Source organism: Eubalaena glacialis, chromosome 13 (genome assembly GCF_028564815.1).
Source record: "Eubalaena glacialis isolate mEubGla1 chromosome 13, mEubGla1.1.hap2.+ XY, whole genome shotgun sequence".
NCBI classification, from domain to species: domain Eukaryota; kingdom Metazoa; phylum Chordata; class Mammalia; order Artiodactyla; family Balaenidae; genus Eubalaena; species Eubalaena glacialis.
This window is the reverse complement of record NC_083728.1, coordinates 78319517-78334386: the sequence shown is the minus strand read 5'-3', so window position 1 is coordinate 78334386 and position 14870 is coordinate 78319517. Positions and strand designations below refer to the sequence as shown.

At 58.4% G+C, this 14870-nt stretch overlaps 2 protein-coding genes across 4 annotated transcripts; one reads left to right on the top strand and one right to left on the bottom strand.

Annotated features, from left to right (window-relative positions):
• Nucleotides 1-73: 73 nt before the first annotated feature.
• On the top strand, nt 74-8948 carry INO80E (INO80 complex subunit E). 3 transcript variants are annotated; one of them, XM_061210110.1, is made up of 8 exons: nt 206-388; nt 546-616; nt 830-882; nt 3755-3833; nt 3934-4045; nt 4424-4540; nt 7695-7787; nt 8368-8448. In XM_061210110.1, the coding sequence occupies exons 1-7, from the start codon at nt 308-310 to the stop codon at nt 7764-7766; spliced, it is 585 nt and encodes a 194-aa protein (XP_061066093.1). In that variant the 5' UTR covers nt 206-307; the 3' UTR covers nt 7767-7787; nt 8368-8448. The 3 variants fall into 3 exon arrangements, with proteins under 3 accessions (XP_061066094.1, XP_061066093.1, XP_061066092.1); XM_061210111.1 differs by lacking the exon at nt 7695-7787 and having other exon boundaries at nt 74-388; nt 8368-8948; XM_061210109.1 differs by lacking the exons at nt 4424-4540; nt 7695-7787 and having other exon boundaries at nt 8368-8948.
• A 412-nt stretch (nt 8949-9360) lies between these two features.
• Nucleotides 9361-12912, bottom strand: DOC2A (double C2 domain alpha). Its single transcript, XM_061210108.1, has 10 exons — nt 12648-12912; nt 12215-12294; nt 11922-11996; nt 11682-11791; nt 10373-10499; nt 10232-10291; nt 9994-10157; nt 9781-9862; nt 9595-9691; nt 9361-9506 (listed from the first exon to the last, which is right to left on the bottom strand). The coding sequence occupies exons 1-10, from the start codon at nt 12910-12912 to the stop codon at nt 9361-9363; spliced, it is 1206 nt and encodes a 401-aa protein (XP_061066091.1).
• Nucleotides 12913-14870: the final 1958 nt, after the last annotated feature.

The following is a 14870-nucleotide window of genomic DNA, read 5'->3' as shown; positions in this document are numbered from 1 at the left end:
CAAATCGCTAAGCACATTTCGAATCAGTAAGGGTGCCCTCCAGCGTCCGCCATCTTTGTGACATCATCGCGTCGCCGCGGCGCCATTTTTAGCGTATCCCCTGGAAGCAAAGTTCCTTTCCCGGTATTCCCCAGGAGGGCAGCCGGTGTGGTTACGACCCCTGGGCGCGGGGCACGCCGGGAGTTGTAGTCCCAGCGGACACAGCCCTGCCGACTCTCCGGAAGTGGAGGTGGGAGAGGCCGGGCTGAGCCGGCTCGGGGTAGCCCGGCTCCCGGCCAGTGCTGGGGCGCTTCTCCCGGGGCGGGTCATGAACGGGCCGGCGGACGGCGAAGTGGACTACAAGAAGAAATACCGGAACCTGAAGCGGAAGCTCAAATTCCTCATCTACGTGAGTGCCGGGGTGGTGAGGCGGTGGGGGGTGAGGCCTGGTGCTCGTAGGACTTCAGTTTACCTGTGTGTAAAGGGAGTAGGGTGAGCTGTGGCCGGCGTCCGGGCCCCATTTACGGACGGCCGTTGGCTCAGCTCCCACCTTGCCCGTAATACAGGAACACGAGTGCTTCCAGGAGGAACTGAGGAAGGCGCAGAGGAAATTGCTGAAGGTGTCCCGGGACAAGAGGTGAGACACGTTGAGGGGAGGAGAGAGGCCAGCGGGTGATGTGGCTTCTGTGGATCTGCTTTCGGACCCCATCCTGGAATGGGCCACAAATGCATGATGCCTGCCTCGGGGCTGTTGGGAGGCTCCAACAGGCCAGCTAGAAGGGACGAGGGCCCAGGAGAACATTGCAGAGATGGGAATAAACACTCTTGTTCTCCCCGCTCCTTCCCTCAGTTTCCTCCTAGACCGACTTCTGCAGTACGAGAACGTGGATGAAGACTCTTCTGGTGAGCAAGGTCATGAAAAATTGGTGGAGGACATGCTCCTGGCACTCCAGCAGGCTTCCTGGGCCCTCCCTTTAGGCCGCAGAGGCCAGTACAGCCTCCAGTGGTTCTTAAGCCTAGTCGCTTGTCCTCCTCCTCACTATTCTTTCACTCCCGTATGACTGAGTGTCTCCTGTATTTCAGGCAGTGAGCTTTGCACAGGGGATACAGTGGTAACCAAGATGGATAAAGCCTCTTGGAATTTGTATTCTCGTTGGGGGTAGTAAGTAAGCAAAGAAATAAACTAGAATTTTAGATTTGAGGAAGAAAATCAGGGTTACGTGGTAGTGATTGGAGTAGAACGGGGGTTGATGAACTTTCTCTCTAAAGGGCCAAGTAATAAGTATTTTAAGCTTTGCAGAACATACAATTTTTGTTGCCCCTATACAGCTCTGCCTTTGTAGTGCAGAAACAGCAATAGGTGAGGTGTAAATAAGTGAGCATGGCTGTGTTTCAATAAAACTTTGTTTATGAACACTGAAATTTGAATTTTATAAAACTTTCACATCATGAAATATTTTTCTTTGGAGTTTCTTTTCCCCCAACCATTTAAAAATGTAAAAGCCGTTCTTAGTTTGCAGACCATACAAAAGCAGATGGCAGGCAACATCTTAATAAAAAATTCAAGAAAGGCTTTTTTCAGGAAGTAATGTTGGAGCTGGGACCTAGATAAGAAGAAGATGTGAAGATGAGTGAGAGATTTCCCACAGAGGGAGTCACAGATGCAGATTCCCTGAGGTAAAAACGTACCAGGTTTTTTGAGGAGAAGGGCTAAAACACATAAAGCGCTGTTCTCAAACTTTTTTTGAGCACTGTTTACAACCAATAATATATTTTACATCGTAACCAACCCCCACGTACTTACTTGCTTATAAAACAAAATTTAGTGAAATAATGTTAAGATCCCTATGTGCAGTTTGTTCTGATACTTTTTAGACTGCTTTTTTTTTTTTTTCCATTTAATGCTGGTTGTAAACCAATAAGTTGAATTTGTGACCCACTATTGGGTTGATACCCACAATTTGAAAAAGTCCTAAGGTGGGCCTTTGTGGCCCAGTTTTTCTCATAAGCCATGTCACATGCAATCACCTCTCTCCATGGTGTCTAGAGCAAGGGTCAGCAAACAGCCAGCCAGATTGCTTGTTCTTGGTTTTTTAATTTATTTATTTATTTATTTTTGGCTGCGTTGGGTCTTCTTTGCCGTGCGCGGGCTTTCTCTAGTTGCGGCGAGCGGGGGTTACTCTTCGTTGCGGTGCGCAGGCTTCTCATTGCAGTGGCTTCTCTTGTTGCGGAGTACGGCCTCTAGGCGCGTGGGCTTCAGTAGTTGCGGCTCGTGGGCTCAGTAGTTGCGGCTCACGGGCTCTAGAGCGCGGGCTCAGTAGTTGTGGCACACGGGCTTAGATGCTCCGTGGCATGTGGGATCTTCCCGGGCCAGGGATCGAACCCATGCCCCCTGCATTGGCCAGCGGATTCTTAACCACTGCCCCACCAGGGAAGTCCCCAGATTGCTTGTTTTTGTAAATAATGTCTTATTAGAACATGCAACACTTACTCATTTACATGTTATAGGAAGACAATAGATGCGGTCAAAGAAGTAGGTAGGAGCCAACTCATGTAGGTCATGGCAAAACATTTGGCTTTCATTCTAGCTTCTCATTGCCTTCGTGTTCCTTCCTGGAGGTCTTTCAGTTAACTTCCTTTTGGAGGGGGACTTCAGGATAGGAGGCGTGAGGGAACCCACCTTGTTTATGATCAGAGTGGGATATAGTTGAGAAACAAGAGCCAGAGACATAAGCCACCACTTATCTCCTGGAGAAGGCCACAGTGTGGTCAGGGAGACACCCACATATGATACGTCCTAGCAGAGTGAGGAGAGCCGTGACCAGTGAGAGTAGAGAGTTCTGGAAGAGTCAGCCATCAACTGGGCCTGAGGGATTCTGAGAGACTTCTCAGAGAGGTGGCATTTAATCTGCTTCTTAAAGGATCTATCTGAGCAGAGAAATCGGGAATAGCGTATTTTACGTGTAAATGGTTATCTGTTAAGTGAATGATGGGCCTTCTAGATAGAGACACATCTGGGGAATGAATTTTGGTTTTGAGAAAATAGGTTGGTGTGATGTGAAGAATACAGTTTGGTTGGGAGACCAGAAAGGTGGGTTGGGGCTATATTAAGAAGCACTTAAAATGCTTCCAGGCATTGGGAAGGATGTGATCAGTTTTGCGTTTTAGGTTGTTCTGCGGTTGGGGAGGACAGTGGTTGGCAGGTGAGGTGAGATTGCTTAGCAGGCGATTTTGACATGGTGGTGACCTGACCTCGTGACAGTTGGAATGGGGAGCAGTGGGTGAAGGTAGGAGAGATTTGAGGGGCAAATTACCAGGACCCTGCATATGGGGAGTGAGGCAGAGGTAAGCGCTGGACAGCTTAGAGGCGAATAAGGAGAGAATAGCATAAAATGGTCAGGAGGTGGAGGCCTGGGCTCAAGTCCCAGTCCCACACCTTCCTTTCTGAGCCTCTGTGACTGCATCTGAAAAGCGGAGGTGACATCTTCCCTTTCCTCCTTGGATAGTTCTGAAGACAAGGAGAGGCAGTGAATGTCAAACACCTGTTCAGAGCCTGGCACGTAGAAAATGCTTGACAATATGTTACAGTGGAGGAATCCAGGCAGGAATTAGGTCGTAAAGGACATTTTAAGCAGCTGGGGAAGCTGTGGGCCTCCCCAGAATAGCACCTGTGTGCCCTTCAGATTCCCCAGAACCCTTCCGTAGAGTTGAGATTACGCCCCTCTGGGGTAGACGGGGACTCCCACCCACTACTTACCAGCCCTCCCCCTCACAGACTCAGATGCCACTGCATCTTCAGATAACAGCGAGACAGAGGGGACACCCAAGTTGTCGGACACGCCAGCCCCTAAGAGGTGAGAAGAAGCCATCATTCTTCCCTGGAGGGTGGGGGTGGTTGGCGAGGGTACCTGGGCTGCCTCTTGCCTCTGACCCCCTCCCCTGTCCTTTCTCCAGGAAGAGAAGCCCTCCGCTGGGGGGTGCCCCCTCCCCCACCAGCCTCTCCCTGCCTCCTTCAACAGGGTTTCCCCTTCAGGCCTCTGGGGCCCCCTCCCCATACCTGAGCTCGGTGAGTTGGGGTCATGGGTGGGAAATGGTCAAATGCCTGGGAATAAGGTGGGCATCATTTGGGCAGAGGGTCCAGGCCTCAGGGTGAAGCCAGCCCAGCACCAAGAACATCTGTCTGGGTGTGGCCAGCAAGCGTCCCTCGGAGGGGTGTGAGTCGGGGCTGCCTACTTCTCTCTGGTGTAGGAATGGGGGACAGACGTGACTGAGGAGAGGAGACCCCAGGACACAGTCCTGCTGCTGTCCCCTCCCGTCTGTTCTCAGGAGCCACACTCATCACCATCTCTTGTTTTTCCATTCTTCCTCCTGTTTGCATTTCTTCCTTCTACCCCCACCCCATCCACTCCATTTCCCATCTCCATCCCCTCACTCCCGCCTGCAGCTGGCTTCCCCCACCTACCCCCCATTCCCTTCTGACTACCTGGCCCTGCAGCTGCCCGAGCCCAGCCCCCTGAGGCCCAAGCGGGAGAAACGGCCCCGCCTGCCCCGGAAACTCAAGGTACCCTGTTTGGGGGACGTTAGGGAGGGGCCAGAACGGCAGGACAGCCATCTGAGGGAGGCTCAGGACGGCTGGGGGCCTGTCCGAGAACTTTGAAGGGCCGATTTGGGGCTGCTGCTGGGGACCCAGCCCAGGGTTAGGCGCTGAGGGGCGGGTCCCAGAAGTCCTGGCTCACAGGCCCCTGTGAGACCAGTCAGGGCAGGCCCAGCCTGGGGGAGCTCCGAGTGAAGATGGCTGGGGGCCAGGCTCATTTTCACAGGTGTTCTGTATTGCCAGGCAGCCCCCAAGGAGGGGCAGAGTTGTGGGATCTAGAATCAAGTCAAGGTTGCACCACTTAAAAACCATGTGACCGTGACCCTCTAAGTCTCAGATTGTGTGTCTGTAAAGTGAGTGATCAAACCACGAGTAATCAGCAAGTGTTGTGGAGCACCTACTATGTACCAGGCACCGTTCTAGGTGCTGCAGATACAATAGCGAACAAAACAGAAATCCCTGCTTTCATGGAGCCCGCGTTCTTGAAGGGTAGGCAGGAAACAAGCAAGATAAATAGGTAACAGTGTAGAAAAATGGATTCAAGTAAAGAGCGTGGGAAACACCAGAGTACATGGGGCTGATATTTACAGTGGGGTGGTCAGAGACTTAAAGGAAATGAGCAAAGCCCTCTGGCTCTCTGCAAAGTGTTTCATTCAGGAGGAACCAGCGCAGGGGCCCTGGGGGTGGGTACGTGTTCGGCTTCTTCAAGGACCAGGAAGGAGGCCAGTGTGGTCGGAGGAGAGTGAGAGGGAGAGTGACCAGAGAGCAAGTCAGAACAGCACCTGAGGGGCAAGGCTGTGGAGGGCCTCGGAGGTGTTGGGAAGAGTTTGGCTGGTACTGTGAGTGAAACGGGAGCCACTGGAGAAGGTGGGGCAGAGGGGCGTCTGATCTGATTGACATGTTAAGAAAATTGCTTGACACTGCAGTGAATAGGCTGGTGGGTGGGGGGTCAGGATGGAAGTGGGGAGACCAGTGAGGAGGCTCCTGCAGTCAACCAGGCAGCGGGGGGAAGGGTGAAAAGTGGATGATGGGTCTCTTTCAAAGAATGAGCCCCAGGAAGAGCCGTGTGGGCTGTGAGAGAGAGGGGCGTTGAGGGTGACTCCAGGGGTTTTGGCCTGAGCAGCCAAAGAAGTGGCCCTTTTCTGAGTCGGGGAGGACTGTGGGAGGAGCAGGTTTGGGAAGGAAGGTGAGTTTGGCTTTGCTGTCTTGAGATGCTGTCTGGAAGTGTCAACGAGACAACTGGGTAACGTGAGCCTGGGCCTCACGGGGGGCGTATTTGGACGTCACGGGCAGGGAGATGGATGGCGAGGAGAAGAGGTCTCTGCACCCTGAGCCCCGGGAGAGATGAGGACACGGAAGGCACAGTGCCCTTCCAGCTCTGAGTCAAAGTGAAATAGGGGCCAGGCTGGCAGCTCTCAAGTTGGGTGAACTGTAGACTCGAGACTCTGGAGCCAGAAGTGAAACGGGAGCCCTGCTTGTGGTGGTTAGGAGTGTGGGTTCTGGAGTTCGAACCCCAGCTCTGCCACTTCCTCCCACGTGACCTTGGTCCTTGAGCCTGGAAAATGAGTAGATAATGGGTGACGATGCTGCTCAGCTCCTGCTTCACGCTACTTGGCAGGGGTTTTGCTTCCTGGGCCGGGCGGACTGGTGGAGAAGGCACGGGCCAGAGAAACCTGGAGCAGCGGGTGGAGGCGTGGCGTGGTGTGCGCTTGGCAGTTCAGGGCTCTGAAGTGCTGGCTCCTGGCGCAGAGGCGTGTCAGGGAGCTACGTTCGGGGCAGGCAGGGGAAAAGGGCCCAAACCAGTGGCGGTGCATGGGGGAGGGGATAAATCAGGGACGGCCTCAAAGAACAGGTGACATTTGATCCCAGGGTGAGATTTGGATATTCAGGCTGAGGCAGTTGTGGAAGGAAGGCGGGGACGCGGCAGAAGTGGTGTTTGGGCTGGAGCCGGAGGGGTGAGAGCAAACAGCGTAGGAAAGAAAGATAGGGTGGGTCAGGTCATAGAAGGCTGGGTGTCCCGTGAGGAGAGTGGGGGTCCCTGAAGTTTCTGGGTGTGGTGGTGTGAGGAGAGGGGAGGGGACTCTGTGAAGACTGAAGCAGGTCAGTCAGGAGCCTGGGCCTCGCCCGTTTTAGCTGGGTTTCCTCCACGCACTCGCTGTGCGACTTGCGCGTCATTTAACTCTCGGAGCCTCCGCTTGCTCCTCTGTTCGGTGGGGTCGTTGTGAGGATAAAATGAGTTAAGAGAGAGAAAACACTTAGCCCAGTGCCTTGTCCCTAGTAAGCCACAGATAAGCATTCGCTGCTGTGGGTCCCGCTGAGGAGGCCATGAAGTCAGTCCAAGCAGGGCTAGGACATGGGGCCTCGGGTAGGTAATCAAGAGGTGGTGGCCAGAGGAGGGGGACAGTCATGCCGCCGGCCTTTTCAGTCGTGCGTGCACATCTGCTCCCGTGTGTGCACATGAGTGCCTGGTACTGGGTGCAAGGGCGCTGTTCAGAGCTGGGCCTCCTGTCTGTCATCCGTCCGGGCAGACCCCGGTCCCCTGAGGTACAAACCCACTCTGGCCCTCCATGCCACCCTAGGAACAGCGGCGGTGAGGTGGCCGCCTTGAGAAGCAGAGAGTAGGCCACAGGGGCCCGAATGTGTTAAGGCAATCAGAAGGGCCACTGTGAAGACCACTGCCATCCCCCTACCCCGGGGCCAGACTGGACACTGCCTGGTGGGGACCTGGCAGGCCTGTGCCTTCAAACCTCCGTTTCCAAGCCTCCATTTCCTCCTCTGGCTGATGACCTCTCCTCCCTTCCAGGGTGGTCGGAGTGGTGAGAGATCATTAATGGAAGTCACCTGGCACATAGTAGGTGCTCAGTTTGTGCCCACAGGCAAAGCAGGAGGCCCACAGAGCTCTGGGAAGGATTCAGAAGGACCTGGCAGGGGTGGGGCTGGAGGGTTGGGCAGGACAGAGGCCACTTCCCAGCCTCAGAGCACAAAGCAGGACCTTTGACAAATAGAAAAGGACAGTCCAGTTGGAAGGACTGGCCTGTTCTCAGGCACTGCCTGTCCTGAGGGCAACGAGGAGCCGGAGGCCCTCGAGTAGAGGAGTGACACGCTCAGGTTTGTGTTTTAGAGAGCTTACTCTGGCTGCAGTGCGGAGGAGGAGCTGGATCTGGGAGAGGCTGAAGGCAGGGAGTCCAGTTAGGAGGCTGGTCCCGTAGCCCAGGTGAGCTGAGAGGAGGGCCTGGCCTAGGCCAGTGGCTGTGGGGATCCCAAAGAGGGGCCCCTCCCAGATACAAGAGGCAGAAGCCTCACACGGCAGGGGGTGAAGACCTTTGACACCCTCCACCGAACCAGTGAGCCCCTCAGGAGGAGGAGGGAGAGGAGGCCAGTGGTGGCAGGTGGTATTGGAGGTGCCCAGAGGCGGGCAGGCAGGCACTCCAGGCTGGCTCTGGCTCTGGCTCTGGCTGCTATCCCAGGGGCAGCCACAGTGCCTTACTGGCAAGGGCAGGGCCCGGTCTTTCCCTCCTGGTTTCCCGTGGGACTCCCTCCACCGCCACCCTCATCAGCACTTCCATCACCACCCCTCACCCCCATGCACTTGCTGGTGTGAGACTCTGCAGGGCTGATGTGGGGCAGGCTCCCTGATTCCAGCCGTGGCTGGCCTGGCTGTGTCCACTACCCCTTGAATGAGCCTTTGCCCCCTTCCCCATCCTCTGGAACTGTCTTAAGGGACAGTGCCAGCCTCCTGGAGGTCCCAGTGCCTCCCTGATAGGCCCTCCTTGTGTTTCTCCCCCCTGCTGCAGATGGCGGTAGGACCCCCTGACTGCCCCGTGGGAGGGCCGCTGACCTTCCCAGGCCGGGGTTCTGGGGCCGGTGTGGGGGCAGCCCTGGCCCCACTGCCCCCGCCCAAGATGCCTCCCCCTACGATCCTGAGCGCTGTCCCTCGGCAGATGTTCAGCGACGCGGGCAGCGGGGACGACGCCCTGGACGGGGATGATGACCTGGTGATCGACATCCCGGAGTGAACCCCCCTGCCCGACCCCCTACCCAGCGCCCTCTGTGTCAGCACACATGAGCCCCCAGCTTCCGCAGAGATGTTTATTGACGCCCGGTTGCCATGCTGTGGCCACTGACACAATCAGAAAAGGTGTAAACATGCATGAATGTCCCCCGGAAGGTGGGCCCTCTCCAGGGAGGGCAGGGGCCCTGCCTTCACATCCCAGCCCAATCCAGGGGACAGTTATTTAAATGAGTGGCCGGGAGCATCTGCCACTTCTCAGAGAGGCAGAGACCCTGCGGTGGCCCCCCGCTTAAAAGGGCAGCTCTACAGGGCTCGGTGGTGGTGTTTTTTTAATGAAGATTCTGTATTAAAGGAGTGGCTCTTTTTTTGTGTGTTATTTTCTTTTTTGGAAACCTCCTCCTCCAAACCCCCCCTAATCCGACCTCCTTCCTGGAGGGGAGGGGGACGGGCAGCCTGGAGAGGCAGGAGAGAGGAGCAGCAGCCAGGGCCTGGGGGCAGGGGCACTGCGGATCCGGGATCCCCCCTGCAGGTGTGCTCTGGATGGGTGGTTTGCATATTTGTCTGTTGTAGCGAGTCAGGCAGGAGGAAGTTTGCATATGTGAATATAGATCTCCAGAGTCCCTCACAAGAAGACAGACCCACGGAGACTCTCACGAAACAAGACAAGTAGTGCGGGGTGGGGCCTCCACCCCGTGTAAACGTGCAACACACTCGTGCGAAGGCTGCCAACTGGGCCCGGCCCTGAGGGCCCTGTGCTGGGCGGCCGCTGTCCTGCTCAGGCTGAGGGCAGGGCTCCGGCTGCCGGGGGCAACTGGCTGGTCAAGGTGTGCCAGCGCTCCAGGGCTGCGTCCGGCTGCTGCAGGCAGTCGCTCCAGTGCTTCCGGGCCTCTCTCCGGGCGCCCGGCCCCAGGGCCACGCCACCTGGGAGCAGTAGAGGCAGGCAAGGTCAGGGCCGGGCTCACTGCCGGGCTGCCCTCCATCAGCACCACCCAGCGGGCTCCTCCCTCACCGATGAAGTCGTTGGATTTGCCAATGTCATAGTCCCAGACTGTGACTTCCAGAGTCTTGCTGGCCAGAGTGGAGAGCTCCATCTCGTAGAAGAACTCCTGGGACAGGGCAAGCCACACCTTCCATGAGGCGCTGCCCCCACTCCCAGCCCCAGCCCAGCTCGATTTCTGGCCTCTGCCCCATTTACCTCATTAAATTCCGGGTTTAGAGTCTTCTTCTTCACACATGTTTTGTGCTTGGATTTCTTATCCACGTCCGGCCTCAGGTACCTGCCGAGGGGGAGGAGGGACGGGGTGGGAGAGCAGGTCAGTCAGGGACAGGCCAGGCCCAGAAGAGGATGGGGCTGGTGGCAAGTCCCTGGGGAGGGGAGGGTGGGCCTCGGGGCAGGGCGAGGGCTCACGTCTTGACGTAGGGGTCGGAGTAGCCGTTGACGTCCATGGCAGCCAGGTGGGCGCAGCGCACGATGCCCACCAGCAGCCCGCGGCGCCGAGAACTATAGCTGAGGCTCAGCAGGATGCGCCCGCGCTCTTCCAGCAGCCCAGGCCCCTGCTCCGCCTGCTCCAGCTGCCGGCAGACACGGGCGTCAGCCGCCACCCTCACCACCTCCCGCCCAGATGCGGTCCCTGTGGGTGGCTCACCTCCTTCAGGTAACAGGAGATGCCCCTCAGCGCCACAGACATGGAAGAGGGTGAAGCCAGCTGAGGGGGCAAAGAGAAAGTTCTGGAAACCTGATCTCCCCAGGGCCCCCTTCCCGTGGTACCCCGCAGCCCGGCACAGACCGGGACCTGGCGCTCAAGGCAGATGTTAAAATGCTTCTTCTGTGAAGGCTTGAGGCGGCGGAGGGGTACACGGATCTCCCCGATGAACTCGTTGTGGCTCAGCTTGTCTTCGTCACAGACGGAGATCCTGGTGGGGAACTGCAGGGTCAAGGTCCCCTGGGGTCCCTGAGCCCCACTCCAGTGTGGGAGAAAGGTCCTCCGGCTGAACTCCGAACACTCGAGGCTGGTCCCAGCTCTGCCCTAAATACTCTACACCTCACTTGTAAAATGGGCTGTCTCAGGGCTGTGTGGGGAGCACCAGGCCTGGAGCTGGGGGAGGATGCTTTGATTTGCCCTGTTCCTCTGCCCCTCCCTTTCCAGCTGCCCAGGCTGTCCCTGGCCCATCAGGACCTGCTCAGCTCCTTGAGGAAGCCCTCACAAATCTTGGGAACGCTACCCCCCCCACACACACACACACTGCCTCCATTCAGGGGGGCCTGGGGACAGGATCCAACTGAACATGCACAGGGTGTGCACTGGTGGATGTGGGTCACGGGTCCAGGATGTAAGAGCTAGAAGGGCCTGAAGGAGCCTTGAGCAGTTGGACCAGGAGCGCATACCTCCCCCTAGAGCCCCTGTCCTTTCCTGTGTGCAGCAGGGGCCCAGCCTGGGAGAGACTCATGAGCCCAGCAATTAAGAGATTATTGCTTTTACTTCCATCCATCTCGGTCTGCAGCCCCTTTCCCTGCCTTCTGCTGTGACACTCTCAAGCAGCTGTGTCATGTAGAGGTGTTCAATTCCCAGCTCCGCCACCTAGCAACCGCATGACCTTGAGCAAGTCACTTAACCTCCCTAAGCCTCATTCCCATTTCTGTCGTTTGAGACTTCACTCCTTAGAGATGTTAGGGAGACACGGGCAGCAGAATGGGCAGACCTCTGCTGCATAGGTCTGACTTAAGTCAGGGGCTCTGAGAAGGGGTCTCAGTGACCAGGGAAAGATTGCAGGAGGAGGCAGAGCCTCAAATGATGAGTGGGATTTAGGCCGGCAGAGAGAGGAAGCAGGAAGAGACACGACAGGCAAAGGTCAGGAGATAGGAACCCGACCAGTCGCAAGAGGGCGGTCCTCTGTTGGAGGAGCAGTAGGAGCTATTTGGAGGGCAGGAATCCAGGCACGGGAATCCCGACGGGGATAGGGAGCCACTGATGGTTCTAGAGCATCTGAGGGCTTAATGGGAGGTGGGTCGACCAACCAAAGAAGGTTCCAATGGCAGCTGTCCCCAAGGAGGTGCTGAGCTGGACTCGTTGGTAACCGGGAGGACGGACCCCTCACCTGAGCACCTTGTGGGTGATGTCATCATCTGTGATTCCGCTGTACGTCAGGTCCTCATTCCACACGGGATTCAGCGTGTTCCTCTGAGTCTTAGTTTTTAGCTTATTGGCCTTAGGTGTGGGGACGAAGGGTTCACAGTACATGTCCCCCAGACCCACAGAGGCTGGAGGCAGACGAAGGTTGGGGGCAGACCCACAAGCTGGGTCAGGCTGGGGGGCAAGGGGAGGGGGAGGCCGTTACCTTGCAGGCTCCAGGCAGCAGGTGCAGCTTGACGTAGGGGTCGGCCAGGCCATTGAAATCCATGGGCTTGAGGCCCTGGGGAGGAGGGGAGGGAAGAGGGCTGTGAGCTCCCAGCCTGCCCACCCTCCCTCCCTCTCTCTGCAGTGTGGACCCTTGGGGGCTGGAGAGCCAAGATGGGTGCTGGGAGAGGAGCAGGAGTCAGGCCTGGGGAAGGGAAGGGAGGATGGAAACACACCCCTCTCAGGGTAGGAGGCAAACAGGGCCAGGGCTCTCGGGAGGCAGGGAGTACCCACCTTGGCCCTGAGGATACTACAGTGCAGAGTGCAGGAAGCCTGGTCGTAGAGAAGGTCAAACTCCAGCGTGCCCAGGGCGGCTGGAGAAGAGGGAAGAGGTAACCTGAGTCCGTGAGTAAAGACAGGTGAGAGACGGGTGGGCAGGCCTGCTACGTGTGCCAGCTGTGAAGGTTTGTACGTGTCTGTGCCTGTCAGCCTGCAAGTGTGTGCATGTCTGGGTCCCTGGCTGGGCTGCAACTGGTGCTCTGTGGGTGGTTGAGTGTCTCAGCAGAAATATTGAATATTGAGCCTAGCTGAAGCTGTAATCTCCACTCTGACTGCAGCTGTGGTGGTGGTGCCCACCACCTCCCCACCCCCAGCAGGGCCCCATCCCCTTCCCACAAGCCTGGAGGCCCCCATTAGCACCCTGGGCCCTTCAAGCCCGCAGACTCACTGGTATCATCCGAGTCATAGCTGTCCACCTCAGCTCCATCCTCGGGTGTGGTGGCCCCAAGGAGGGCTGCAGGGGGTGCCAGGGCCAGGGGGCCCAGATGAGCAGGGGCCTCTCCGAAGCCCCCGCCACCCCCTTCAGGTCCTGGTCCCCGGCGGGGGAAGTAGTCAGAGATCTGGCGGATGGGCCGGATGGGCCCCGGGCACACGTTGATGGCCATGTGCTCCTGAATGTTGATGGTCATGCGATCGCCCCTGCGGCCCCTCATGCAGCACCCCTGGCTGGGGGAGGGAGGTTCGAGAGAGCTTGAGCCCAGGGCTGACTTCTCAAACCTACCCGTCTGCTGGCTGAGGGCCAGGCGGCACCCGCCGGGGTCTGTGGGCCCTCACTGGCCTCCCTTCCTAGGTGCTGAGGGAGAGGGCAGCCTGTGCCCGCTGATGGGCAGACAGAAGGCCTGGGCCCTCCAGACCCCAAGCTGTGCTCCACGGGGCTGGGCTGCCAGCCCACTCCCCCCAGATAGGTCCTGGCTCCACCTCAGCCTTGCCCACTTTCCTCTAGATTGTCCCTCTGTCCTCTTCCCAGCTCCAGCCCCTCATTCCGGGCTTCTGTCTGCCCTGGGCCGTGCCTACCCCTGAAGCTGCCCCATAGGCCCCCTCCTCTGTCTCTCTGAGGCTCTGACTATCCTTCTGCACCAGGCGCTTGTCTGGTCTGGGGGTCACCCACCTCTTAGGTTTTCACTTCCCACTGTCCCTTCGTTCAGCCCCAGGATCTGCCCGCCTGCCTGGGCCCCCATCCACTGCCACCCAAGGTGAGGACCCCTGCCTCAGATGCCTCCTCCTGAAATTGGCTCTCCAGAGGAGCCAGAAATTACAGCCTCCGGAGAGCTAAACACCCCCAGGGGCACACACAGGCTAACACACACTCACCCTCACCCTCTCGCCCCCGGTAGCCCAGCCCCCTGCACCTGTCTCTGCGCCTCCAACAGGTGCCCAAGCACTGGGGGGGCCAGCGGGTGCGAGCTGGGCGGTGGCAGCCGGCGATTCCCAGGGCGGCCGGCGAGAAGAGCGCTGAGTCCGGCAGTCTGAGCCGAGAGGGAGGGAGAGCAGGAGAAAGTGCGGGGAGGAGGCGGGTGAGCGAGGTGGAGGCGAGGATGCAGCCGGCGCAGGCGGCGCGGGGCGGGGAGGGGCGGACGGAGGCTGGGGAGGGGGCGGGACTCTCCCGCCGGCGCCCGCCCGGGCACACTTAGGAGCGCACACGGGTGCACACACATTCACGGGCAGGCTGGCACACGCATCTTGCACGGGCACTCCCGCGCACACGCCTGCGCCCACGTGCGCACACCACAGTCATGCACAAACCCAGACACGCGCTGGCACACTCACCCCGGAGAACTTCGCATACACACGCTCGCAAACACACGGGCTCCCTGCGCCGCCAGGAACCCACAGTGAGAACTGCCCGGTGTTCCCCAACTCCTCCCCGGAGACCCGGGCCCCCGCGCCGCCCCCGCGCCAAGCCGGCGGAGCCTCCCTCCGCCCCTCTCTCCTAGCTTCCCTCCCGGGTCTCCAGGGCAGACCACCGGCCTAGTTGCCATGGCGACGCCGGCTCCTCCTCCCCCCCGCCCCCCACCTCGCGCGTCCTTATGCCCCTCCCCCGCAGAGAGCGCTTGGAGGAGGGGGGAGGGTGTCTGGCCCTCCCCTACCAAATTTCCGTAGGGGCGGGGCCTGTGGGGGCGGGGCTTAGAGATCCGCAGTGACCCAGGAACGGGCTGGGGAAGGGGGTCTGATCCGCCTGCGGTCCCTGGTTTGAAATCTCGGGGTCTCGGACCCTGGCTGGGAAACCTGACAGTCTGAGGTCTGAGGCTGTGGCTTCCCCCCACGCCTCCTTCCTTTAACTGTTCAGGCTTCTCTCCTGTGACCCAACCCAGCCCCCGCGGGTCCAAGTCCCCTTCTCAGGGATGGCATCTCCTTTGGGAATCCGCCTTCCCTCACCCTCCCATCTCCAGCTGTCCCTCAGGTGGAGTGGAGCGTGGGGTTTCGCTCTGAATGCCTCAGAGCCCTGCAGGCCTTCCTCCCCTCTCTGCTGTCTCTCACCTGAGCCCTGCCACCTGCCTGTCAGTCTAACTCCAGCCTTTGATCTTGGCTCTCCTTTGTCCAAAACTTGCCAGCCCCCAATGACAAAGTCCTCACAGTGACCTTCAAGGCCCTTCAGCCCAAGACCCTGACT